Source organism: Narcine bancroftii, chromosome 6 (genome assembly GCF_036971445.1).
Source record: "Narcine bancroftii isolate sNarBan1 chromosome 6, sNarBan1.hap1, whole genome shotgun sequence".
Classification (NCBI taxonomy): Eukaryota; Metazoa; Chordata; class Chondrichthyes; order Torpediniformes; family Narcinidae; genus Narcine; species Narcine bancroftii.
The window spans coordinates 123944345-123969923 of NC_091474.1; the positions used below are offsets into that span (position 1 = coordinate 123944345).

General features: G+C 44.8%; 2 protein-coding genes and 1 pseudogene across 2 annotated transcripts; 2 read left to right on the top strand and 1 right to left on the bottom strand.

The window, feature by feature from the left end:
* Window positions 1-4365: 4365 nt before the first annotated feature.
* Window positions 4366-8975, top strand: LOC138736426 (histone H2B 1/2-like). Its single transcript, XM_069885936.1, has one exon. It carries the CDS (start codon window positions 4375-4377, stop codon window positions 4744-4746), a length of 372 nt encoding a protein of 123 aa, XP_069742037.1. The 5' UTR covers window positions 4366-4374; the 3' UTR covers window positions 4747-8975.
* LOC138736427 (histone H4-like) lies at window positions 6782-7151 on the bottom strand (annotated as a pseudogene).
* Window positions 8976-12046: 3071 nt separating the features above from the next.
* LOC138736428 (histone H2B 1/2-like) lies at window positions 12047-21930 on the top strand. The gene is made up of 3 exons (XM_069885937.1): window positions 12047-12996; window positions 16526-16728; window positions 20152-21930. Exon 1 carries the CDS (start codon window positions 12058-12060, stop codon window positions 12427-12429), a length of 372 nt encoding a protein of 123 aa, XP_069742038.1. The 5' UTR covers window positions 12047-12057; the 3' UTR covers window positions 12430-12996; window positions 16526-16728; window positions 20152-21930.
* Window positions 21931-25579: the final 3649 nt, after the last annotated feature.

The window sequence follows — 25579 nt, forward strand, 5'->3', positions numbered from 1 at the left end:
TTGACTTAACTAACCTAACCACCCCCTACTAACTCCAAGCACATGTGTATGTAATGTGTGTGTAATTTCAGAAAAGTTCTTTGTTTCACAGTCCAGTCTCACTTCTCATTCTCCAAGTTCACTGGTTGCAGGCAATTCTTATACTGTGCACAAAATTTAACACTTAGAAAGTTCACCAGGCTTTGTTACTTGAAATGTAAATGGTTACTGCTCAGGAGGGTTCTTCTCACTTTTCAGAGAGGGATTTATTATTCCAGGACATCCACAACTGATGTACTTCCATCAGTCACCACAGTGTACTGCTGATGAAACTTGCCTCTTCAGATGATAACCTCTTTCTTTCAGATCATCACATAGTTCCTTTTTGTTTCACTTATTCCAAGTGGAACATTAGACAGCCAGTCCTCTCCTCTTGAATGAGCCACAATTGTTTTGACAGGCTGAAATAAGCATTCACAACCCATCTTCCAAATTGGGTTCTCCACAAGCTTGCCAGCTTGTCCTGTTCCAGTCCCAGTTGCTGCTGCTGACTGTAAAACTGCAGAACCCTCTGTCACTGTCTCTCTCAAACCTGTTTGACTATCTCTGTTTGTATAACCACATGACTCTCCTAACAGCAATTCCACACCTGACAGTATGCGGCTCCAACAAGTTCTTTCATCTGTTGCCTTTTTTGTAAACAACAATTCATTAGTGAAGTTTTGGGTACTCTCTAAAGCTTCTGCAAAGTCTCTGGGGCTAACATGTCTTACATGAGCAGAGCTCCAGTATTTTAAATAAGATCTGTTTTAAAGTGTATGTATGTACCCTACTCTAACAAACCTTACCCAATTTATCTCCTAAAAACATATCTGTATACTCTGTCACAATTGTAATTCCCAAGTATGTCACTGAGGGCAGCATGAAGACACGTTTATACTGTCATAATCGTACATTGGCCTGTTGTAGTCTGCTTAGGATCTTTTCAATGTTTTGTGTATTCTCTGTCATTTCAGCCGATGATGATGATATCTTCAAAGTAACATCCCACTGGTATTCCATGTAGTCATTTGTCCATTGTAGTTTGAAAAATTGCAGGTGTTGCTGAGATTCCATATAGCATGCATGTATAGGTGAACAATCCCATTTGGGTATTGATTGTCACATATAGTCTTGATTCTTTATCCAACTCTATTTTTTGGTATGCCTGTGACAAATCTATTTTTGTGAACTTTTGCCCTCCATTTAGTGCTTGTAATAGTTCTTCTGCTTTGGCCAAGGGGTGTTCTGGTACTTATAGTGCCTGTTTTATGTTGACTTTGTAAGTGCCACAAATGCAAATCTCACCATTTGATTTCTGAACACGCTGCCCAATCACTGTATTTCTATTGGTCCTAATATATCTTCATCTTTTCATCTATTTAACTCAGCTTCACTTATGCCTTTGTTTGCAAATGGGACTGTCCTGGCTTTGATGAACTTTGGTTCCACATTCTCTGGAGTGTGGCTTGAACCTCTTTGATCTTCCCCAATCCTTGTTGGGAGGCCACGGTGTGTTTGTTGAGAATTTGGTTGAGTTCATGCTGAGTGTTCTCTTTGTGGTTTACAGTCAGTATTGAACTGATCTCCAGCCAGTCTAGGAGAATGTGTTGTAGCCAGTTCCTTCCGAAAGTGTTGATCGCTGTTTATCTATGATGTAGAGGGATAGTTTACCTATCTCGGCTGCACCATTTCATCAGATGCAAGGATCGACAACGAGATAGACAACAGACTCGCCAAGGCAAATAGCGCCTTTGGAAGACTACACAAAAGAGTCTGGAAAAACAACCAACTGAAAAACCTCACAAAGATAAGCGTATACAGAGCCGTTGTCATACCCACACTCCTGTTCGGCTCCGAATCATGGGTCCTCTACCGGCATCACCTACAGCTCCTAGAACGCTTCCACCAGCGTTGTCTCCGCTCCATCCTCAACATTCATTGGAGCGCTTTCATCCCTAACGTCGAAGTACTCGAGATGGCAGAGGTCGACAGCATCGAGTCCATGCTGCTGAAGATCCAGCTGCGCTGGGTGGGTCATGTCTCCAGAATGGAGGACCATCGCCTTCCCAAGATCGTGTTATATGGCGAGCTCTCCACTGGCCACCGTGACAGAGGTGCACCAAAGAAAAGGTACAAGGACTGCCTAAAGAAATCTCTTGGAGCCTGCCACATTGACCACCGCCAGTGGGCTGATATCGCCTCAAACCGTGCATCTTGGCGCCTCACAGTTTGGCGGGCAGCAACCTCCTTTGAAGAAGACCGCAGAGCCCACCTCACTGACAAAAGGCAAAGGAGGAAAAACCCAACACCCAACCCCAACCAACCAATTTTCCCCTGCAACCGATGCAACCGTGTCTGCCTGTCCCGCATCGGACTTGTCAGCCACAAACGAGCCTGCAGCTGACGTGGACATTTACCCCCTCCATAAATCTTCGTCCGCGAAGCCAAGCCAAAGAAAAGAAAAGGGATAATGTTTTTGTTGCCCATTCAGAGCCAGCTCTTCAGCGCTTGATGTCCTGTTTTGCGGAAACTGCCAAAATGTTTGGCCTGGAAGTCAGCCTGAAGAAAACGGAGGTCCTCCATCAGCCAGCTCCCCACCATGACTACCAGCCCCCCCACATCTCCATCGGGCACACAAAACTCAAAACGGTCAACCAGTTTACCTATCTCGGCTGCACCATTTCATCGGATGCAAGGATCGACAACGAGATAGACAACAGACTCGCCAAGCCAAATGGTGCCAAGCCAAAAAAAGAAAGAGAGGGATAGTGTTTTTGGTTGTTGTGGCTTGTATTGCATCTTGACCATACATTTCACAAACACTTTGGTTTTGTCTCCAGAAGGTGTGGTAGCAAGCGTTGCTTTAAATGTAATGGCATTAGAGACACTGGAGCTCCTGTATCGAGTTCCAATTTCAGAGGTTCATTATTTATTTTTAGTTGAATATAAATCACTGTGCTTTTTTTGTTTATCTTTCAGATATGTGAGACTATAGATGTTGTTTTGTTGTTGTTTGGGCTGTTCTCTCTCTCTGCTAGAGCTTTGGCCTCGGTTGGGTGTTTATCAGCATTATGTCCAGTTGCGTTTTACTGTTTCTTTAATTGGACATTTTGCTTTGACAGTTCTAAAAGCAATCTCGAGAGTTACTTCATCATCCATTGCCAGTAATTTTTGCTTTGCCTGGCAATCTGCCCACCCCATCACCAATCGGTCTCAATGTGCTTGGGTCAGAAACTTCTCGAAGTGACAGTGGGTGGACAGTTTACGCACTGGTGCCAGGTATTAACTTACTGCTTCCCCAGGGATTTCTTCCTTTTATAGAATCGTTGCCTTTCTGCCATAACCAATGGTCTGAGGCTTAAGTGGCTCCCCAGAACTGTGCATAATTCGATGTATGTCTTCATCCCTGGGTCTGGGGAAAGCAAAGTTTTAAGGAGATCGAATGTTTGCTGCCCATTATACTGAGTAATAGAGGACTTCTTCAGTTTACTGGGTTTTCAATAATATTATGGGCTACGTGGGAGTGGTTAAACCATTCTACATAATTATACCTTTTTTCTGCTTCATTGAATTCTCCAAACTTTCCCTCCACCATCTTGGCACGCTTTTGCTTTGATCTTTTGTCAGGAACTTGTGGAGGTTGTCAGGTTGTCAACTTTTATCTTTATGCTTTTGCTTCCCCCGATTGGTGCATGGAGTACACGTAAGTTTCGTTACGTTCCTCGTCACCGCTGTTGTGTATGCACTTACACAATTAGGACTTGGAGACATGGGGGTTTTTCATTTTTTAATACCATCAGACTAACATAGGTATCGACATACCGACATGGATAGGTACTATGATAATGAACAGCAGGGCTGACTTTACACAACACTCACTGGGTTACGACTTTTCGAGGACTATTTTTATTTATACAAAATGTTTACACTCGATACTGCTGCAAAACCACTAAGTGTGTGACTTGTTCATGACAATAAATTCTGATTCAGCATACAGACTCATCCCCTCAATCAGCCTTGTAGGTTCGAAAGCTTGTAATTTCCCTTCCTAGGTGTAAATTCCTCGATCACATCTTTCCACAACCTTCTCTGTACCAAGGAGAGAAACAATGATTTTTCCCAGAGGACTCTTCCAACTCCCTGTTACTGGCGGCGGTCGGGGTCTGTGATTGGTGGCTGTGACATATCCAATGAAATGTTTAGAGGAAACTCTTTCTGTTCATTCGTCCAAATCGACCAATGATACTCGTTGCCATGCCAATTCCCTCATTAGCATAGCAGGATAGCACTACCTTTTTAAACCGCACTTGTTCCTGTTTCAACTTATTTTTGGGTGTGAAATCGAGAAAAGAAATGCCTGGATCGAAAGCAGCGCCCAAGAAGGGCGCCAAGAAAGCGGTGTCTAAGCCAACTGGCAAAGGCGGCAAGAGGCGCAGAAGGTCGAGGAAGGAGAGTTATGCCATCTACATCTACAAAGTGCTGAAGCAGGTTCACCCCGACACTGGGGTCTCCTCCAAGGCCATGAGCATCATGAACTCGTTCGTCAACGATATTTTCGAACGCATCGCGGGCGAAGCTTCCCGCCTGGCCCATTACAACAAGAGATCGACCATCAGCTCCCGGGAGATCCAGACCGCCGTGCGCCTGCTGCTGCCCGGGGAATTGGCCAAACACGCCGTGTCGGAGGGGACAAAGGCGGTGACCAAGTACACCAGCTCCAAGTAAAGCCCCCACCAAGTGCCGACGACTCGAACCGAAAACAACGGCTCTTTTAAGAGCCACTTCCAGTCTCATTAAAGGAGTTCTCCGAATCCCCCTGCGTGGAATTGGAGCAGAATGGGCTCTGGTTCTATTTGTTTCCGGGTTTGTGGAATTGCCGACGTGTTTGGGAGGTTGGTGTCACTGGCGATCTCATCCTCGTATCGCTCCTGTTTTCCTGCCCGCTGGACTGACGGTAAATTAACCCTCTACAGCAGTTGGTCTGATTTTGAAATACTTTACCCACGTTTTTACAACCAGAGCCGATTAATGCAACTAAAAGTTGTTGATAACGTTATTAATTGTTGTGTTGGTGACATTTTAACTGGATTTCCCCGTATTGTAACAGCTGATCAGATTTCTACTCGGGAACATTATTGGATTGAACCCGAGAGTCTGTAGGTGCTGTTATTGCATTAAAAACATGAACCCGTTGGAGTAATACAGCAGGTCTCGCAGCGTTCACAGCAGGTAAAGGTATAACCAACATTACAGGCTTGAGTCCTTCAATATGCGAGTAAAAAGCAGGCAATGACTTGGCGCTGCCGTCTCGGATCCGCCTGCAGTTTGTAAACAGTGTCCCGTCCATAACGCGATGCTGTTTACATCAAATTCCCCCACTGTTAAGGTGTGAATCGGCATTATTCCCATCGGTTGAAAGAAGCGGAATATTAAATTACCGATCCCGGATCTGTGAATGAATTCTCCCGCGGTCTGTCTTACAAGCGCCGAGTTGGGGTTTCAAATAATTTTCTTGCGGTCTTTTCCAATGACAGTTTGGGAATTGAAGCTGTGACTTGGCGACTGTTCATTGATGTAGTCGCTCAGAAAGGACGTGGGGGCGGGATGATGCGATCATTTTCCGGAGAAATTGTGTGGAAGGCGAGAAGGAGAGGAATGGGCTGTGGGCAGCCAGGTCTGAAGCGGGCCGGAGGGACAATTTGTGGAAGGGCGAACGCCAGCTGAGGGTGTGCGGGGCATTTGTGTTTCGTGGATTTGTGTCCCCCCTCCCCCAATCTCTTTGTAGCGCAGAATTACCTTTACCTGCCCTTCTCATATTTCTGCTCCACCACCTTCCTTCGCCTTAATTAAACCGACCTTTGTTTCTTCCTTCCTCCAGCCCATTCTTCTCCTTTTCCCCTTGTGATAGTTGTGGGTGTCTTGGGTGGTGTTTTACAACTGAAACTTTATGGAAATATGAGATCCTTTTAGACAGCCACATGGATGAAAGAAATAGAGGGTTACGAAGCCAGAAGGGTTTAGTATTTTTTTGGTTGGAATATATGTCGTTCGACGCCACATCAAGGGCTTATACTGCGCTGTCGTGTTCGATGTTCAATTAGCCCTCACGATTCTGATTGGCAGGAGCAGATGCCAATCATACAGTGCAACGCAGCGATTGGCTACATCGCTGTCATGAACTGGATGGAGAGGAGAGAGTTTGAAGATCTGAGGCGGGCGGGGAATGTCATCTCTGATCCAATGTGGACATTTGTCACTGGCGGTCAAATTTCCACCAATCACACCGCTCAGAGGCTGCAGTCTGATTGGCTGTTCTTTATTTTCAAACCGCCCGCCAATTTCAGTGAAACTCTAATCACTTCACTGAAAATCATTTGAGTTGTTATAAATAGCATTTGAAATGTCGATTAATTATATCCCCAGCCTTGTGTGTGAATATCCGGAGCCGATTTACTGACCCGGTGCCGATTTGAGGGGCTTCAGCTCAGCCGGAGACGAGACAAGCGAGTGTTCCCCGGACCAGAGTTTGGGGGGTAACAGGTGCCAACAGATCGCGCATCATCTTAGTAATTTCCAAAGAGAAAGTCTATCGGCCGAAGGTCAAGTTTGTAAAATAGACGAGCCCTGACAAGCAGCAATGAATCTATGAGCAAGGGCAGAGAACGAGGACAGGTAATGAATTTCATGACAACGTGGCGAGGGGCTGCTCTCTCTGTGAGGGGGTGGGTGGCTCTGAGAAGAGCCTTTGTGTTGATGCAGGGACAATGCAGGCAGTTCAGCCGTCGAAGCCATAGACAGTGCGGCCCTGGCGTTTCAGAGCGTACACCACATCCATGGCGGTGACCGTCTTGCGCTTGGTGTGCTCGGTGTAGGTGACTGCATCCATGATCACGTTCTCCAGGAAAACCTTTAACACCCCGCGGGTTTCCTCGTAGATCAGCCCCAAGATGCGCTTGACCCCGCCACGCCAGGCGGCGGATGGCAGGTTTGGTGATGCCCTGGATGTTATCACAGCGGACTTTATGGTGCCCCTTGGCTCCACCTTTGCCCAGTCCTTTACCTCCTTTTCCTCTGCCAGACATGATGCCTCTTCACTCCGGTCACTGCTCAATAACACAGTCGCTGCTGCTGTCTGCTTTTCTATGCAGCACCCCGACCTGCCTGAGATACGTGCAGCCAAGAGGAGGGGAGGAGTCTGAGTCCATGTGACGGCAGAGCATAGAGAGCGGCCTCTCATCTCCCAGCTCCACTCCGTTTCCCGGACGCAACCACCAATTTCCAACCGTTTATCAGAACTCAGACCGAAACTGGGTCTTTGAACAACGCACACAGTGTTTATTTGAGAATTTTCCCTCAATTCGGATGGGTAGAAATGAACTCCCTGACCATGAGCCGACGGTGATGTTCCTGTTAGGGCAGAGAACCCTCTGTAAGATGTGAAGAAGTCGTAAAAACATGAGAATGCGGAGCTGGAGTCGGCCATCCGGTTTCTTTACTACAGTGCCTGCACTCAAAGTGCACAGTTTTAAAACAGCTACTTTACTGTTCAGACATACAGCTGGAAAACAGTCACTACATTGCCTGTGTGTCGGATTATGTTATATTTTATAACATATCTAGATTTTTTTTAAAGGAGATAAATTGTTTCAGGTTTTTTAGTGTAGGTCTCATACAAACACTTCAAAACAGATATTATTTAAAATGCTCAAGCCGGACAGTCTGCAGATCACGAACAGCCGCAGTCTGTCTTTGTGTAGTTGGCTGTTCTAAGAGAGTCATGTGATTTTCTCTGAGAGAGAGAGAGAGAGAGAGAGAGAATTCAGTTCTAAAGTTCTGCCACTGGGATTGGAACATGACAAGCTGGTAAGCTTGTTGAAAAATGCCATTTTGAAGACAGGTTGTGAGTACTTAGTTCAGCCTGGTCAAAGCCCTTGTGGTCCATACAAGAAGAGATGACTGGCTGTATTGAAATAAGGGAAACAAAAAGGAGCTCTGTGGTGACCTGAAAGAAAGAGGTTATCATCTGGAGAAACCTGATGGGCAAATTTCTTTAGCAAGACACTGAAGTGCCTATTCAGAAGGAATCAGTTGTGGGTGTCCAACGAGCAACAAATCTTGGGGTGTTGGGAGAGCAGGGCAGCGGCATCAGTGCGGGGAAGTCCCTGCACTGACAGTCCATGATGGCTGCCCCTGGAAGGGGAGCTGTCAGGCGCTCCCCAGCTGACTCTCATTCCCTTAGCAGCCGCTTTCAGGCAGCTGCATTCATGTGCAGGGGGGACCTTAGTGCTCCAGCAATTATCCCTCCCGGACAAGGGTTACAAAGTTCACCTTGCAGGCACCAATTAGCCTCCCGACAGCCGTGTATTGGCATAATATGTGGCCTTAGAATCGGGGATTATGGCCACCTGAAAGTGCCAAGTGTGTGAGAGAGAGAGACTGCTGGTTTTCTGCAGAGGCTTTTGGAAGCTTGTTTGAAACCCCATTTTGGAAGATGGATTGTGAGTTCTGACTTCAGCCTATTCAAAGCCCTTGTGGTCCATACAAGAGGAGATGGCTGGCTTGTGGTGTTTTGCCTGAGATAAGGGAAACAGCAAAGGAACTCTGGTGACTTGAAAGAAAGAGGTTATCATCCAGAAAACCCTGATGGGGCAAGTTTATTTGGCAAGACACTGGAGTGGCTGATCAGAAGTAATCAGTCTGTGTGTGTCCAACGAGCAACAAATATCTCTCTGAAAACTGACAAGAACCTTCCTGAGTGGTAACCTTTCAAACACCAAAGCCTGGTGAAGTTCATAAATGTTAAATTCTGTGCACAGTATTAGAATTGCCTGATACTAGTGAACTTGGAGGAATGAGAAGTGAGATTGTACTGTGAATCAAAGAACCTTTCTGAACTTACACACACATTACATACACATGTGCTTAGAATTAGAAGGGGGTTAAGTGAGGTTAAATTAATAGTAATAAGTTAAAGTTTGATCTTGATTTTTCATGTTTAAAGAATTAAAAGCAACTTTTGTTTAAGTCTTGGTGAATTTCTATTACTGCTGGGTTTTCGAATCCTCTGGGCTCATAACACAGAACACAGGCATTTACAACGGTTACTGAACTGTGACAGCACAGACCTATCCAACAGTTACTGTACTGTAAGGTCAAAACCTTTAGAATAGTCACTGCACTGTGAAATCACAGGCTTACAACAGTCTCGCCCACTCCATCCTCCCCACCAATCGTTCCCTTGGGACCTACCCCTGTGGACACAGGAGATGATCCACATGTGCCTACACCTCTTCACTCATCATAATTTGTGTCCCAAAAAAGTCCTTCCAAATTAAGAACCTTCTCTTGTGAATCTGCAGGGGTCACTTGCTCCCATTGTGGTCTCCTCTACATCAGATAGACTTAGCCCTGATTGAAAGATCACTTTGGATCTGTCCAATGCAGTTCACTGTATTCAACCTTTCCTTCAGAAGAGAACCTGTGGGTGAAAAACAGAGACCATTCATTAAAAAACCCCTAATATTTTACAAATATTTACAAGTTAAGTCAGTCAGGAGGTTTGGTCGAGAGCCACAGTACTGGAAGACTTTGGGTTTCCTGAACTTCCTGGACTCCCTGTGGTACAGAGTCAGTGGGTGTTGAGGTCCCCGGTTCAGGTCATGGGGTGGATTGGTCCACTTCCTGAGCAGTGTCCTCCGGGACCCTGAGTAGGGTACTCAGTAGTTACTGGCACACTTGAGCTATTGGACTTTCATTTCTGGCAGGTGCCAGGTTACTGATTGAGATGGTGTCCTCTCTGCTGTCAGGGTATGCTACGTAGGCATAAATTGGGTTGGCGTGCAGCAGGTACACTGTCTCGATCAGGGAGTTTGTCTTGCTCCTCCTCTCGTGCTTTCTCAGCAGGAATGGCCTTGGTGCCATCGGCTCAGCCAGGAGGGTAGTCCCAGATGTGGATTTCCTCTGGAGTGTAAACATAAGCTCGTGAGGACTTGTGTTTGTCATCATGCAGAGGAGCGACCTTATGGAGTAGAGTTCCATGGGTAGGACATCTTGCCAGCGTAAGTCTAGAACGCCTTTGGATCAGGGGGCCTATTTCATGGCCTTCCATACATCGCATTTTTTTCAACTTGTCTGTTCCCCCGGGGATTGTAGCTGGTCATCCTGCTTGAGGCAATGCCCCTTATGAGCTGGTACTGGCATAGCTCTTCGCTCATAAACGATGAGTCCTGGTTGCTATGATTATAGCTGAGATAGCGGAACAGGGTAAAAATAGAGTGCAAGACCCTGATGATTGTGGTGGTGGTCATGTCTGGGGAGGGGATGGCGAAGGAAAATGTGAATAGTCGTTGATGACTCTGAGAAAGTACATGTTGGTGGAAGGGAGGGAACCCTTGAAATCAACACTGAGTCATTCGAAGGGGTGGGATGCCTTTATCAGGTGTGCTTTTTTGTGGCGGTAGAAGTGCAGCTTGCACTCTGCGCAGACCTGCAGGACCTGGTCATTTCCTTGATGTCCTCCTTGGAGTTGGGCAGGTTGCGTACCTTGACAAAATGAGCGATGCGGCTGTTGCCTGTGTGATAAAGTTCATCATGCAGTGACCGCAACTGGCCAGTGTGTGCAGAGGCACAGCTTCCTCTTGACAGGGCATTTAGAGGTTCATTGAGCATACCTTGCCATGTTAGGGAGTTCGATCCTCCACCTGGTGATCTTATCATTCTTTATTTTGCCACGTTTGCATTATTAAACATAAATGCCTCAGATCGCTGGTCAGTGAGCAATGTAAGTTTTCTGCCAGCCAGGTAATGACTTCAGTCCCTGATGGCTTGAGCCTCTTTCTCCACAGACGGGTTCTGATACTCATGGCCTTGTAAGGTGTGGGAGAAAAAGGCAACCCACCTGCTCATCAGGTTAAGGGTAGTGACCTGAGCAGCGTTAGGGGCATCGTTTTCCACCTGGAAGGGTGCATTCTCATCCACCACATGCATGGTAGCCTTTGCAATGTCATAGTCGAAAGCCATTTGGGCTTCGGCCGACAATGGGAAAGAGGTGGACTAAGAGGGGGCAGACCTCATCCACATAATGAGGCACCCACTGGGCATAGTAAGAGAAGAAACCCAAGCACTTCCTTAAGGCTTTCATGGTTCATGGGATCAGGAGGCTAACAGGGGGTGAATTCGATTGAGGTCAGAGCCAATAACACCATTCTCTAATGCTTAGCCCCGGATCATCAGACATTTTGTATGGAACACACACTTACTGGAGTTGTACATGCGGTTCAGGGCCTTAGCCATGTTGAGAAACCTCTGGCGGTTGGCGTCATTGTCTTCCAGATAGCGTCCACAAATGATGACATTGTCAAGATAAGGGAAGGTGCTTTCAATCTGTACTCATTGACCATTTTGTCCATCTATCTCTGGAAGACTGAGATCCCATTGGTGATACCAAAAGGGACCATCCGGAACAGATAGAGCCCTTCTTCTGCTTCAAATGCTTTGTGGGGGTGGTCCTTGGAACTGATGGTATGCAGCTTTTAGGCCGATAGTCAAATAGACCAGGTACTTCACAATTTTCATTTATATAAAATGTTTACACTTCGATGCTGCTGCAAAACAACTAAGGTGGCTACTTGTTCATGAATATAAATTCTGATTCAGCCCAGAGCGACCAAAACCTGGTATTCAGACTCATCCCCTCAACAGTCTTGTATGTCCGAAACCTCGATCAGATCTCCACCACCCTTTGTTCCAAGCAGTGAAACAAAAATTCTCCCCAGCGGCCTTTTCCCACTCCACACGTCAGTATTACTGCCTACGAGGCAGGGACTGCCTTCTGTTACTGGCGGCGGTCTGTGATTGGTGGCTGTGACATATCCAATGAAATGTTTAGAGAAAATTCTTGTTGTTCATTCGTCCACATCGACCAATGATACTCGTTGCGTCCCCATTCCCTTATTAGCATAGCATGAGGGCACTGCCTATTTAAACCGCACTCGTTCCTTCTTCAGTTTATTTCTGAGTGTGTAATCAAGAGAAGAAATGCCTGACTCGAAATTAGCGTCCAAGAAGGGCGCCAAGAAAGCGGTGTCCAAGCCAACTGGCAAAGGCGGCAAGAGGCGCAGAAAGTCGAGGAAGGAGAGTTATTCCATCTACATCTACAAAGTGCTGAAGCAGGTTCACCCCGACACTGGGGTCTCCTCCAAGGCCATGGGCATCATGAACTCGTTCGTCAGCGATATTTTCGAACGCATCGCGGGCGAAGCTTCCCGCCTGGCCCATTACAACAAGAGATCGACCATCAGCTCCCGGGAGATCCAGACCGCCGTGCGCCTGCTGCTGCCCGGGGAATTGGCCAAACACGCCGTGTCGGAGGGGACAAAGGCGGTGACCAAGTACACCAGCTCCAAGTAAAGCCCTCACCAAGTGCCGACGACTCGAACCGAAAACAACGGCTCTTTTAAGAGCCACTTCCAGTCTCACTGAAAGAGTTCTCCGAATCCCCTTTGCGTGGAAATGGAGCAGAATTGGCTCTGGTTCTATTTGTTTCCGGTTTTGTGTAATTGCAGACGTGCTTGGGAGGCTGGTTTCACTTCTGTATTTCTGCCCGCTGGATGACGGCAGTTGGTCTGATTTTGAAATACTTTACCCTCGCATTTTTACAACCAGAGCCGATTAATGCAACCAAAAGTTGTTGATAACGTGATTAATTGCTATGTTGGCGACATTTTAACTGGATTTCCCCGTATTGTAACAGCTGATCAGGTTTCTACTCGGGAACATTATTGGATTGAACCTGAGAGGTGCTGTTATTGCATTAAAAACATGAACCCGTTGGAGTAATACAGCAGGTCTCGCAGCGTTCATAGCACGTAAAGCTATAACCAACATTACAGGCTTGAGTCCTTCAATATGCGAGTAAAAAGCAGGCAATGACTTGGCGCTGCCGTCTCGGATCCGCCTGCAGTTTGTGAACAGGAGGTGAGGGGGGGGAGAGGAGGGGGAGAGGAGGAGGAGGGGGGTGGAGGAAGAGGAGGGGGGGAGAGAGAGGAGGGGGGGGAGAGAGAGGAGGGGGGGGGGGGAGAGAGAGGAGGGGGTGCGGGCGGATGCGCTCATTTTCCGGAGAAATTGTACGAAAGGGGAAAAGGAGTGAAATGGGCTGTGGGTATCGAGGTCTGAAGCGGGCCAGAGACAAATATTAATTCAATTAAGGGAGGCCGTGGGGGACGGTGGTGAAGGAGAAACATGAGAAGGACAGATCCAATTTATTCTGCGCTACAAAGAGAATGGGGTGTGACAAATGCACTCCCACAGCTGCCGTTCGTCCTTCCACACACTGAGTGGCCCTGAAAAGAGCCTTTCGGTCTCCGATCGATGATTGTCCGCTTTGCTGCTCTTGGGGCTGGCGGCTCCGCTGCCTTCCTTGGACAACAGCCCGGTCTGGATCTTCAGCAGCACCGCGCCCTGAGCGATGGTCACCACTGCCAGCAGCTTGTTGAACTCCTCGTTGTTGCAGGTGTATCGGGGTGATGCGGGTCTTCTTGTCTGGGGCCGTGTTGCCGGCCCGGGACAAGCGAGACTTTGTCTTGGACCGAGTTTTGCCTCCTTTCCCTCGTCCCACACAGGTATTTTCGTGAACTGAAAAATAGGGCCGGAAAAAAAACCAAATTCCTGACATATATTTGAACACGAAATCCCTACTTCGCCGTGCGTTCGCTCCGGACCCACTCACAAAACCCAATGAGGAAAAGATAAACTGTGAGGGGCCACAAGTGTTCCCCCCCACCAGGTTCAGAGACAGCTGCTACCCCACCACCGTCAGACCCCATGTGGTGGTACACCACTGGCCTTATGCAGGGGGCAACTTCTGTACCTGCAGAAGAGTATGGGGACAAGACAACACCTGGGTGGCTGTCAATCAGCCGACTTGAACGGACCAAGCCCCAGCCAGTTGGGTGTCAATTACCCTCTGGGATACAAGCTTAAGCCGGCCCATCGAAGTCACTCTCAGAGTTTACAGTAGCACAAATCACGTCTGGCTCTGTGGAAGTTTAGGTCGAATAAAGTGTGGTACAGTCTTTTGGTTTTGTGTGTTTGCTTCTGACCGACAGCACACTGCACCCTTCGAAAACAAACTCAATCAGGGACTTATTTAAGACTCTTGTACATTAGTGATTTTTTTTCTCTGTATAGATTAGTTTGTTTATAAAAAACAGGCACAGTAATCAATGACCAAACAAATTACTTTTTCTACTATCCCCCTGACACTGGGGAGCAGCTCCCACTGCACTCTGGTCCATTGTTAACACAATGACCCTGTTTGGTCAGGGGTAAGGGGACTGGTGAGGTGTCTTCATTGAATTTGACTATGTGCCTTCTCCAACATTTAGTAGGAACTACTGTATATATTGACCCACTTGATCAGTATTTTTTTTTAACTTTTTTTCTTGCAATGTACTTTGAGTTATTGATTGTCTCATGAGTGGTGTGACCTCTGAGAGGTGGATTGTATTGGGAAGGGTTGTGACTGTCATGTGGCTGCACTGCTCCCTACCTAGTCAAATTACCTGGACTCCACTCTCCAACTTGCCTGTACTTGGCCTTGGGCCATTGGCTGTTGTAATTAGATTAACCCTCCTGCCACTGAGATAATGGCCCCCAGTGGGCTTGTCCCTCCAGCACTAGAAAGGTGCCATTGCTCTTTGTTCTCTCTTTGCCAGCTTGGGACCACCCTGTTTCACTCCAGGCCTAGAAATGTGGAAGGGTGCCGGAGAAACTGTTGGTAAGATGTGAACTGTTAAATGGGTTGGAAGTGTTCCTTGTAGCAAAGAGCTAAGAGGGGGTGGGGCATCATAGTGATTTCCCCCTGATCATTGTATGTACCAGTTCATTGTATGTATGTGTATTTTATTCCTATGCTATTTTCCCACTTTTTTCAAAAGTTTATTTATTAAAGCATGATGCATATAATTAAGCATGAATAAAATGTAAAAAAAGCACAAAATATATACATGAATTTTAAAAAAAACTATTTGCCTACAACCCCATCCCAACCCCTCTAATCTACCGCCAAAAAAAGATGAAAAACGAAGAAAGAGGAGATCACAAAACATAAAAATTCATCAATGTGTGGAAAGGGGATTTAATAATTCAACCACCTATGATCCAAATACAGGCTCTGAATTTTTTTAAAGTAAGAAATAATTATCATGTAAATTATGTTATCTTTTCCAGTGGAATACAAGACCATCTCTGAACACTCAAATCAATCTCATTTTTTCAATAATTGCCAAACATTTTCAAGCCACAGCTAAAACCAATCTCAAAAAAGTGATTTGAAATCTATTTAATTCCAATTCTAAACTAATCCTCTTAATATTACCCAACAAGGACACCACAGGAACTAATAAAAATTTCACTTTCAAAATCAACCTCTCACACGACCAGCTAGAATGTAAAAAAGAACCTACCTCCTTATGACTTCTAAAACATAAATCTGAAGAAAAAAAATTATATTTCCAGAGTTAAATATAATTAATGAATAAAATTATAATGAACCAATTGATACCTTACATTTACAATTTTATTTATATTGTCCTTCCATAGATTCATTCAATCATCCTGAGAAATACATATACCTAAATCTTTCTCCCATTTCAAACTAGATTTATGAATATCCAGCTTAAGCATTTTATTTTGTCATGGAGCATACATTTCAGATATAAATCCCTTCTGGAAAAATGAGCCAGAAAATGGAAGATGGAATTTAATGCAGATAAGAATGAGGTGTTACATTTTGGATGAACAAACTAAAGTAAGACATACACAGTAAATGGCAGAGCACTGAGGAGTGCAGAGGAACACATGGATCTGGGAATACAGAAACACAATACCCTAAAAGTGGTGTCAAAGGTAGACAAGGTTGTAAAGAAAGCTTTTTGCATCTTGGCCTTCATAAATCAAAGTATTGAGTACAGGAGTTGGGATGTGTGAGAGATGAGTAAAACTAATATGAAAATATGAAAGATGAAGAAAGCTAGTATGGATATATGTGTAATGAATAAAGCCAGTATGAATAGGATAAGGATAGATAATAGAATGTAGGAAGTAAAGGTAGTCTGAATAAGATAAGGGTCTTCTACCCTTAGACAGAATTAGCAAGTTCTGCACATAAGAAGTTTTGTAGCCCTGAGAGTCGGAAAGGTGTGAATAAGAACAATGACATGATGGGACACCGACAGGATACCCCTGGTCCTCCAAGTTCACAGAAACAGCATATAGGCAGACAGGATTGACTAATGCCAAAGTCATCCAGGAGGCAGAAGAATGTAAGGGGGAGGGTAGTTCTATACTGAAATAAACTGTATAAAAGTTGGGTGAGCCTCAGTGTATGTGTGTATTCCCAGGGTAAGGGGAAAGCACCCAACTTTGCATTGTTGTATAATAAATGTTCTTTGTTCTCAATTGTTGTCTCGAGCAAATTCTGTGAAGGTACTTCTGTTTCTCACAGATGGGGACTCGTCCGGGATCCTAATCCTTCCGCTGACAGAGTGCCCGACAACGAGGGTAGGTGCACCCCGGCTGATTCAGCTGAACTCACAGACGGCGGGTGACTTATCAGTGGATGAAGCGAGTGATATCCGAGAAGAGGCATTGAGAACAAACGACGGGAGGACGTTAAGGAAGCGCGCTAGGAATAGCTACTGGATACCGGTAAGAGGAATTTTACTTACCTGTTAGTATGGGAGGTGTGAGTAGCAAGGGAAATAGTCCTAAGGAAGGATGGGACAATCAGATAACTAAGCAATCAGATAGCATTAGGATTAATGCTATCTGATTGGGATGCGGGGAGAACTCTTGGGAAAGACAAACAGACCATGGTCAGGTATTGCTGTCTGGAATGGGTTAAAAAAACCCGATAAAAGGGAATTCGGTATATTGGCCAAAGTTTGGATTCGATGAGGACTGGATGTGTCAGGCATTGAACATCTGGCTCTATCAAAATCAAAGAGATAATATTGAGAGCAGAGAATATGCAGCCTAGCCTGCTGGCTCAGTGGATCCGTTGATCAACTGGTTTTGAATGGAAAGGAATGTAAGGACATTCTTGTGTCCCTGAAACACAAGGATGGGATGTGTTACATTCCCTTCCTCCACCTTATGCTTCTCCTATGCCGATTCCTATCTTTTCCCTCTCTCCTATGTTAGTCTTCTTCACCTTCCCCTCCTCCCCCTCAGCTAAAGAAAGGAGAAGAAAGTAGGGGTGGTATGATGACCTGTTCACAAAGTACTAGATTACCACCTCAACTGACAAGAGAGGGAGGAGACTTTGATTCAAAAAAGTGTGAGACCCACCGGGAGGGAAGGGCAGAACCCTTTGATTCATTTCCCGGAGAGCAGGAATCTAGACATTATAAAGGAGAGGATAAACCAGAAATTAACTGGATGAGACCTTTACGGGAAGTTCCCATGGGAGGAGGTCTCGGTTTCGTAAATGTGCCCCTGACTAGTACCGAGGTGCATAATTTTAAGAGAGAATGCCCAATAAACAGAAAGGAAAGGCTAAGATTTTGATGCAGGCAGTCAAGGAAGTCGTGGAGGGACAGCAAGGAAAGGGTAGGGGCTGTGTGCCAGTTCCTGGACATTGGGAGGAGCTCTGGGATTGGGAGAGTAGAGACCAGAGCAGGGGCAAGGGTAGAGGGGAATTCCGGGGATGACAACCGTTCCCGGGACCTCGTGGTAATCCCGGTAGGAATTGGGAAACAGGAGCATTAGTTTGCTACCATTGTAAAAAGGAGGGACATTTTAAGAGAGAATGCCCAATGCGAGCCAGGGAGATGCGATCTTACGCACTGATGTGTTGGAATATAGGGGTTAATTAATCATAGAAAATATGTAGAATATATGCTTATGTACTTTTCAGTTTGTATACATGAATCCAGTACTATGTAACAATTTAATATTTACCTCATGGTGAAGGGAAAGAGTAATGTAAGTAAGGGCGTGCCACAGTATGTAGCAAAGTTGGCTGATTACAGTAGGTTTAGAATTGCCTGCTCCCAAAATACAAAAGAGAGGATATGTATGAAACAATTTAGTAGGAATGTTAATAGGCAAAAGGAGGTGTTGATTAACACAAACAAAAAGAATCCTGACAGAGACTGTCAGAAACAAAGAGAATGAATCAGTAAGAAGGCTAAGACAGAAGGAGGTGTTGAGTAGAACACCTCTCTTCTTTGTCTTGGCTTCGCGGACGAAGATTTATGGAGGGGGTAAAAAGTCCACGTCAGCTGCAGGCTCGTTTGTGGCTGACCAGTCCGATGCGGGACAGGCAGACACGATTGCAGCGGTTGCAAGGGAAAATTTGTTGGTTGGGGTTGGGTGTTGGGTTTTTCCTCCTTTGCCTTTTGTCAGTGAGGTGGGCTCTGCGGTCTTCTTCAAAGGAGGCTGCTGCCCGCCAAACTGTGAGGCGCCAAGATGCACGGTTTGAGGCGTTATCAGCCCACTGGCGGTGGTCAATGTGGCAGGCACCAAGAGATTTCTTTAGGCAGTCCTTGTACCTTTTCTTTGGTGCACCTCTGTCACGGTGGCCAGTGGAGAGCTCGCCATATAATACGATCTTGGGAAGGCGATGGTCCTCCATTCTGGAGATGTGACCCATCCAGCGCAGCTGGATCTTCAGCAGCGTGGACTCGATGCTGTCGACCTCTGCCATCTCGAGTACCTCGACGTTAGGGGTGTGAGCGCTCCAATGGATGTTGAGGATGGAGCGGAGACAACGCTGGTGGAAGCGTTCTAGGAGCCGTAGGTGGTGCCGGTAGAGGACCCATGATTCGGAGCCGAACAGGAGTGTGGGTATGACAACGGCTCTGTATACGCTTATCTTTGAACCAACTGAAAAACCTCAGAACACCTCTACACCCCAGATAAATGCAGAGCAGGAAATTACGTGATAAATCTTATGCAAGAAATCTAGCAAAGAAAGCCAACTTTTGTTCCGTATGATAATGAAATCTAGCAAAGGAAGCCAACTTTTGTTCTGTATGATAAGGTTGAGCTATATAAACTGTAGAGACTGGACAGTAGAGGTCAGTCTTGGGGAATAGCGCACTGTGCAAGTGAACTATGAACTAATGACTGAACCAGAACTCTGTTAAGTTTTATTCTTGTGCTGTGTAATAAACTGATTGTTGAACCGAATACTTTCTCCTATCACTTCATTTAACGAACACGCTGGACTCAGATGACACATAGACTAAATTAAGGGTAGGGTAAAGCCAGAGTCCGACAGATGGAAGCAGATTATGAATAGGGGGGGGTCACGTTTCTCAGTCAATACACACCATGGGGCTGTACAGAGAACCATTGGTAAATTTAAGCATAGAACCCCACATTGACAAGATGACCTTTTTAGTAGATTCTGGGGCAGCCCGGTCTAGTATTTTACAACCACCCGAGGGTGTTAAGATAGAGGGGACAGTGATGATTTCGGGAGTAGGAGGAAGAGATTTTACGGTCCCTATATTAAGGGATGTAAGAATACAAATGGGAGAGAAGATAGTAACGGAGGACATTCTACTAGTTCCCCAAGCTGGAGTTTGTTTGTTAGGACAAGATTTACAGGACCAATTGGCTATCGGCACCAGACCACAGGAATCAGGTATCAGGGTTCAATTGTATGTATTAACCAAGGAGGATCGGGAACTAATAAATCCAGGAGTATGGGCAAAAAGAAGCAATAGAGGAGTGTTAGATATTCCTCCCCTGCAAGTTACTTTAAAAAATCCTGAGCAAGTAATTAGATGAAAGCAGTATCCAATTCCGATGGCTGGCCGAAAGGGGCTGCCGCCAGTAATTGACCAGTTGGTGAAAGATGGTATACTCGAACCTTGTATGTCACCTTTTAATACAATACCCCTACCCCTGAGGCGAACGACCAGTACATATCCAAATATTTAAAGGGACTTTCTGCCTCTCTATACGAATTAAAACGGAAGGGTTTATTAGGTCAAAACCAACCCCTGGAGCATCCTATTCATTTTATTAAATCTGGTGATTGGGTATATGTAAAAGCATGGCAAGATCACCAACTAAAATCTGTCTGGGACGGCCCCTATTATGTACTTTTGATTACAGACACTGCAGTGCGAACAAAAGAAAAGGGGTGGACTCACATAGAACGAATTAAACAAGCTGCTGATCCACGGACTAAAGACATTGATAATCTACCCTCCACCTGGCGTGCAGTCCTTCATCCTTCTGATCTGAAAGTTGCACTACGCTGGGAAAAAGTGCTGTAATGTTTTTACCATTTGCTGTTTTGTTTACTTGTTGGTTCCCAATTTTTGGGAAATCACTAAATTGCTCACAATGTATTAAGTCCTCCTGGAATAGGGGCAGCAGAGGTGACAATTATTTACCTTTAGAATGCAGACAGGGCACAGGTATAGAGTATAGTCATAGTGGGGTACCTTATTTAGTATGGGTTAATATAGGATCCCAACATGGACCAGGGAAGCAGATCGGCCCTAGGGGTGTAGATTTGATTTGTATTTCGGCCTCTACAGGTATTAAAAAGAGGAGTTTTAAAGAGATAGCACAAAGAAGATGGTGGGGCAATGACAGACAGAATGTTAGTCAGGATTGTACATATGCTAATGTTCACAGACAGGCTGCAACTCACAGGTTCAGTGATACTTATGCTAATGTTCACAGACAAGCTGCAACTCACAGGTTAAGTGACAAGAAACACCCCTCCCCAACTTGGTCTCCTGTAAATCATCCTTTGGGTCACACAGACATTCGGAATGTTAAGAACCACCACTGTAAGGGGAGTTCCAGTTGTAAACGACATAAGCTGCTCCAGAACACCACAGCTGTTTGGCATTTAAATCGTTTAATCAGACTCCAGCCTTGGAGATCATCACCGAACAGTGATGGCCCTGAATTTATGGGCTGAAGTAAGACGACAGATACGAGCCACAGTTCAACAAAACCGCCTGGCTCTCGATTACCTGTTGGCTGCTGAAGGCAATGTTTGTGAAAGACTGGTTAAGGACAATGCTCACAACGGTCAGGCGGTTAAAGACACTTCTTCAGGAGTTCGAAAATCTTCCCATGCCCAGGTTCAGACTTGGCAACTTCGGTCCAGTGTGGGATGGACTAGACTTTTTATTGGTAACTGGAGTCTGATACCCACAGCCCTTATAGCAGCTGGACTCGCTATTCTGGCCATTATGGTGCTCCCCTGCCTAAAGACGTGTGCAGTATTTAATTCAATGGACCCCTCATCAGATCACTAAACCCAAAGGATGTATGTTTCCCAAATTCTGTCTGATGATGCTGAGACTGCAGTTCGTTTACTGACTCGTTGGGAAATAGACCAAGTTTACAAGTAATACATTCCAGTTGAGAATTCACGAAGCATAGCTAAAAGAAAAGTGAGGATTGTGAGAGGTGAGTAAAACTAATATGAAAATATGAAAGATGAGGAAACTAGTATGGATATATGTGTAATGAATAAAGCCAGTATGAATAGGATAAGGGTAGATAATAGAATGTAGAAAAGTAAAGTTAGTCTGAATAAGATAAGGGTCTTCTAGCCTTTAGACAGAATTAGCAAGTTCTGCATGTAAGATGTTAGTAAGCCCTGAGAGTCAGGAATGTGTGAATAAGGACAATGACATGATGTAACACCCCCCTGGTCCTCCAAGTTCACAGAAACAGCACATAGGCAGACAGGATTGCCTAATGCCAAACTCATCCAGGAGGCAGAAGAATGTAAGGGGGAGGGTACTTCTAAACTGAAATAAACTGTATAAAAGTTGGGTGAGCCCCAGTGTATGTGTGTATTCCCAGGGTAAGGGGAAGCACCCAACTTTGCATTGTTGTTTAATAAATGTTCTTTGTTCTCAATTTTTGTCTTGAGCAAATTCTGTGAAGGTACTTCTGTTTCTCATAGATGTTAACCCTAACCCTAATGTGTAAGACATTCGTGAGGTAAAATTTGGAGTATGGTGTGTACTCACAAGGCTTACATTCCCATTAGAGACGAACTTTGTTGCATCGGACAGTGTGTATTGAGAGGTTGCAGATTGGTGATATCACAAAGATTGAGACCGAAGATCGTATCCTTAGCGCATGAAGACACCTAGGTATTGTTGGCACCAAGCAAAACCTCAGAACCAAGGTATGGTGGCCAAGTTGTGATAAAGACGCAGAGAAATTTGTTAAAACTTGTCACGGATGTCAAATCACAAGTAGGAGTAATCCGCCAGAACCGATCCGGAGTATGCATCTTCCGACAGGACCATGGATCGACGTAGCTGTTGATTTTCTTGGACCTTTACCGACAGGTGAATCAATTATGGTAGTGATAGATTACTACAGCAGATACTATGAGTACGTGGTGTTGAAGTCCACAACCACTGAAAAAACAATACAAACATTAGCAGAGATATTTGCAAGATATGGATTACCTGTTACATTATACTCTGACAATGGTCCACAATTCATTTCAGAGACATTTGCGGAATACACGAGGACCACAGGTATCCACCATCATAAAGTAACTCTGAAATGGCCGCAAGCCAACAGAGAAGTAGAGAGACAAAATCAGTCCATTGAAAAACGATTGAGGATTGCACACGCAGAAGGACAAAATTGGCGAGAAGCATTGCTATCTTATGTGGCTGTCTATCGAGCAACGCTTCATGCAACCACTGGAAAAAGTCCTGCAGAAGCATTTTTTGGGAGAAAAATCCGCACAAAAATGCCAGAAATAAAGGAAATCCGAGACGACCAGGAGATGAGGGACCACGATGCTGAAAAGAAAGGTGCAGCAAAGCTGTACACAGATTCGAAACGTGGAGCCAAGTATTCAGACATCATGCCAGGAGATAATGTTCTAGTGAGGCATGAAACTGGTGGTAAGCTAGACACACCTTATTACCATCAACCCTATACTGTCGTATCCAGAAGTGGCAGTATGGTGACAGTCAAGTCTCCGACTGGAGTCCTGTATAAGAGAAATGTATCAAGTGTAAAAAGGTACCAGTCCAGAGATACATCGAGTGAAGAGGTTGAAAGGCCAATACGAGATGCTGAAACAGAGAGACCTGATGATGTTCCAGAGGCAGTTACCAGCACTCCTGATGAAGTGACTAGAGCGCCAGAAACACCCGAAGCCGAGGCGAGCAGTATTTCCGACGCTGAGAGTGAACAACCGAGAAGTGACGACAATATCGCAGGCAGGCCGAAACGAAACCGGAAAGTGCCCAAACGATACGAAGACTTTGTGCCATAGTTTTAATAAAAACTTTGGGACAGTATTTTAATCTTATATCATAAAGTGCATGTATGAGTGCTGTAGGAAGTAAATTTTATGTAGTTGAGTTATAGTATTACCTTACAGTGATGATCCTATTTTATTCAAACAGAAGCTCGTAATAGAGTATATTATTAACATCACATTTAACTCTGAGAATCTTTTTTCCTGTGGGCCAGGAAAACTTTCAGCTTATCAGTAATGCTAAAACACTGTGTTCAAGAATAGATATGTGTACAAAAGAGAGAAATGTAAACAAGAAGACAGTGGAAACAAACTGTGCAATACAGAAAATAAATATTCAATAATAAATAAGTAAGAGTCCTTAAATGAGTTTCTAATTGAGTTGGTTGTTCCGGAGCCGGATGGTGGAGGAGTAACAACTGTATGACTTCATGATGATGTTCATGTGTTGGTTCCAGGAAAGATCCTCCGAAATAGTGACACCAAGAAATTTAAATTTGCTCACCCTCTGCACCTCTGATCCCTCAAACCTCACTGAAATTATGGAGGAGATGCTCTCACCAATTCTCATCGATTGTGGTCTTGAGATGAGGAAATGTAGGATCTAATTGCAGGGTTTGGAATTTGCTGATCAGTTTTGAGTGGATGTTGATTTTGAATAAAGAGCCTCCTGATGTTTGCATCTTTACTCTCCAGGTATTTTTGAGCATTGTGTAGAGCCAGTGAGATGAGAACTGGCACAGACCTGTTGCTGAGGTGGGAAAATTAGAACAGATGCACATCGCCACTCAAACAGGAGCTGATATGTTTCAACTCCAGCCTTTCTAAAACGTCATCACTGTGCAGGTGAGTGCCTCTGGTCAGTCGTCATTTAGGCAGGTTATCACCCTCTCCTTGGGCAAAGGTACAATATAGACCTGTCTGAAACTGGTAGAAATCACACCCTGCCAGAGTGAGATGTTGAAGATATCCGTGAATACATTGGCGTGTTGGTTAGCACAAGTTTTTAGTACTCGGCCTGTAGTCCATCTGCACTGGATGCTTTCCTTGGATTTACTCTTCAGAGGATCATCAGAAGACATGGGGAGTGGGTTTCCTCGGTCTGGTGGTCAAAATGGGTGGAGAAGGCATTGAGTACATCTGGGAGTGAAGCTTTGCTGTCTCCTACTGCAGCAGATTTGGTTTTATAGCAAGTGATGTCATTAAGAATCTGCCACAGCTGTTGAGTGTCCTTCATTGTTTCCATTTTGTCTGGAATCTCCACTTCACACGGGAGATGGCTTTTTGGAGGACATACCTTGTGTAGTGTTCTGGATATCCAGTCTGAAATGCATGTGATCTGGCGATCAGCAGGTTCTGGATTTCATTGTTAATCCAGGGCTTTTGTTTAGGGAAAACCCTGAATGATTTGGTGTGGACAAACTCTGAACAGCTGATTTGATAGAGTCTGTAACGGCCCTTGTTTAATCATTCATATCCTCATTTGAGTTCTTGAACACATCCCAATGCACTCGAGGCAGTCCTGTCAGTGTTTTCTATCTTCCTGCAACCACCTTTTAGCTGTCTGGTCTCTGGAGCCTTTTTTATGGCTGTCTGTATGGAGGCAGAAGGAGCACAGCCAGGTGATCTGACTTGCCAAAATGAGGGGTTCGGGAGAGAATGGTTGGCCTTTCTTATTCCTGGATTGAAGGAAGCTGTGGTGTGGTAAAGGGCATCACATTGGGAGAAGTAGGGATTAGGTTAATGGACAGAGAAGTTTCCCATGGAAATGGTATCTAAAACCAGAGGGAATGGGTTAAAGGTGAGAAGGTGGAGGTTTATTTTTTAAAACTTTCTTTAAAATTTTCAAATTACATAAAAACAATACATAAAATTAATAATAAAATAAACTAAACTAAAACAATATAAACCCACCCCACCCTCAGCATACCCCTCAAGGGGAGCAAAAAAAAATTATCAATCAACTACAAACATAAATTATATAATATCTTAAGATATTTCTAAACCCTTACATTCCAGATAAGATGACCACATTTGAACAAAAAAAGAATAATTATCATGCAAATTATAAGTATTTTTTTCCATATAAATACAAGATCTCAATTCATTGTGCCAACGATTCAAATTTATTTCTACATCATCTTTCCAAGTAATTGCAATACACTACTATGCTACTGCTAATGCTAGACGACCAAAAGCTATCTGAAATTTGTCCAGCCCCAAACTAGTCAGTGAAACAATATAACCCAACAAGAAAATTTCTGGATCTAATGG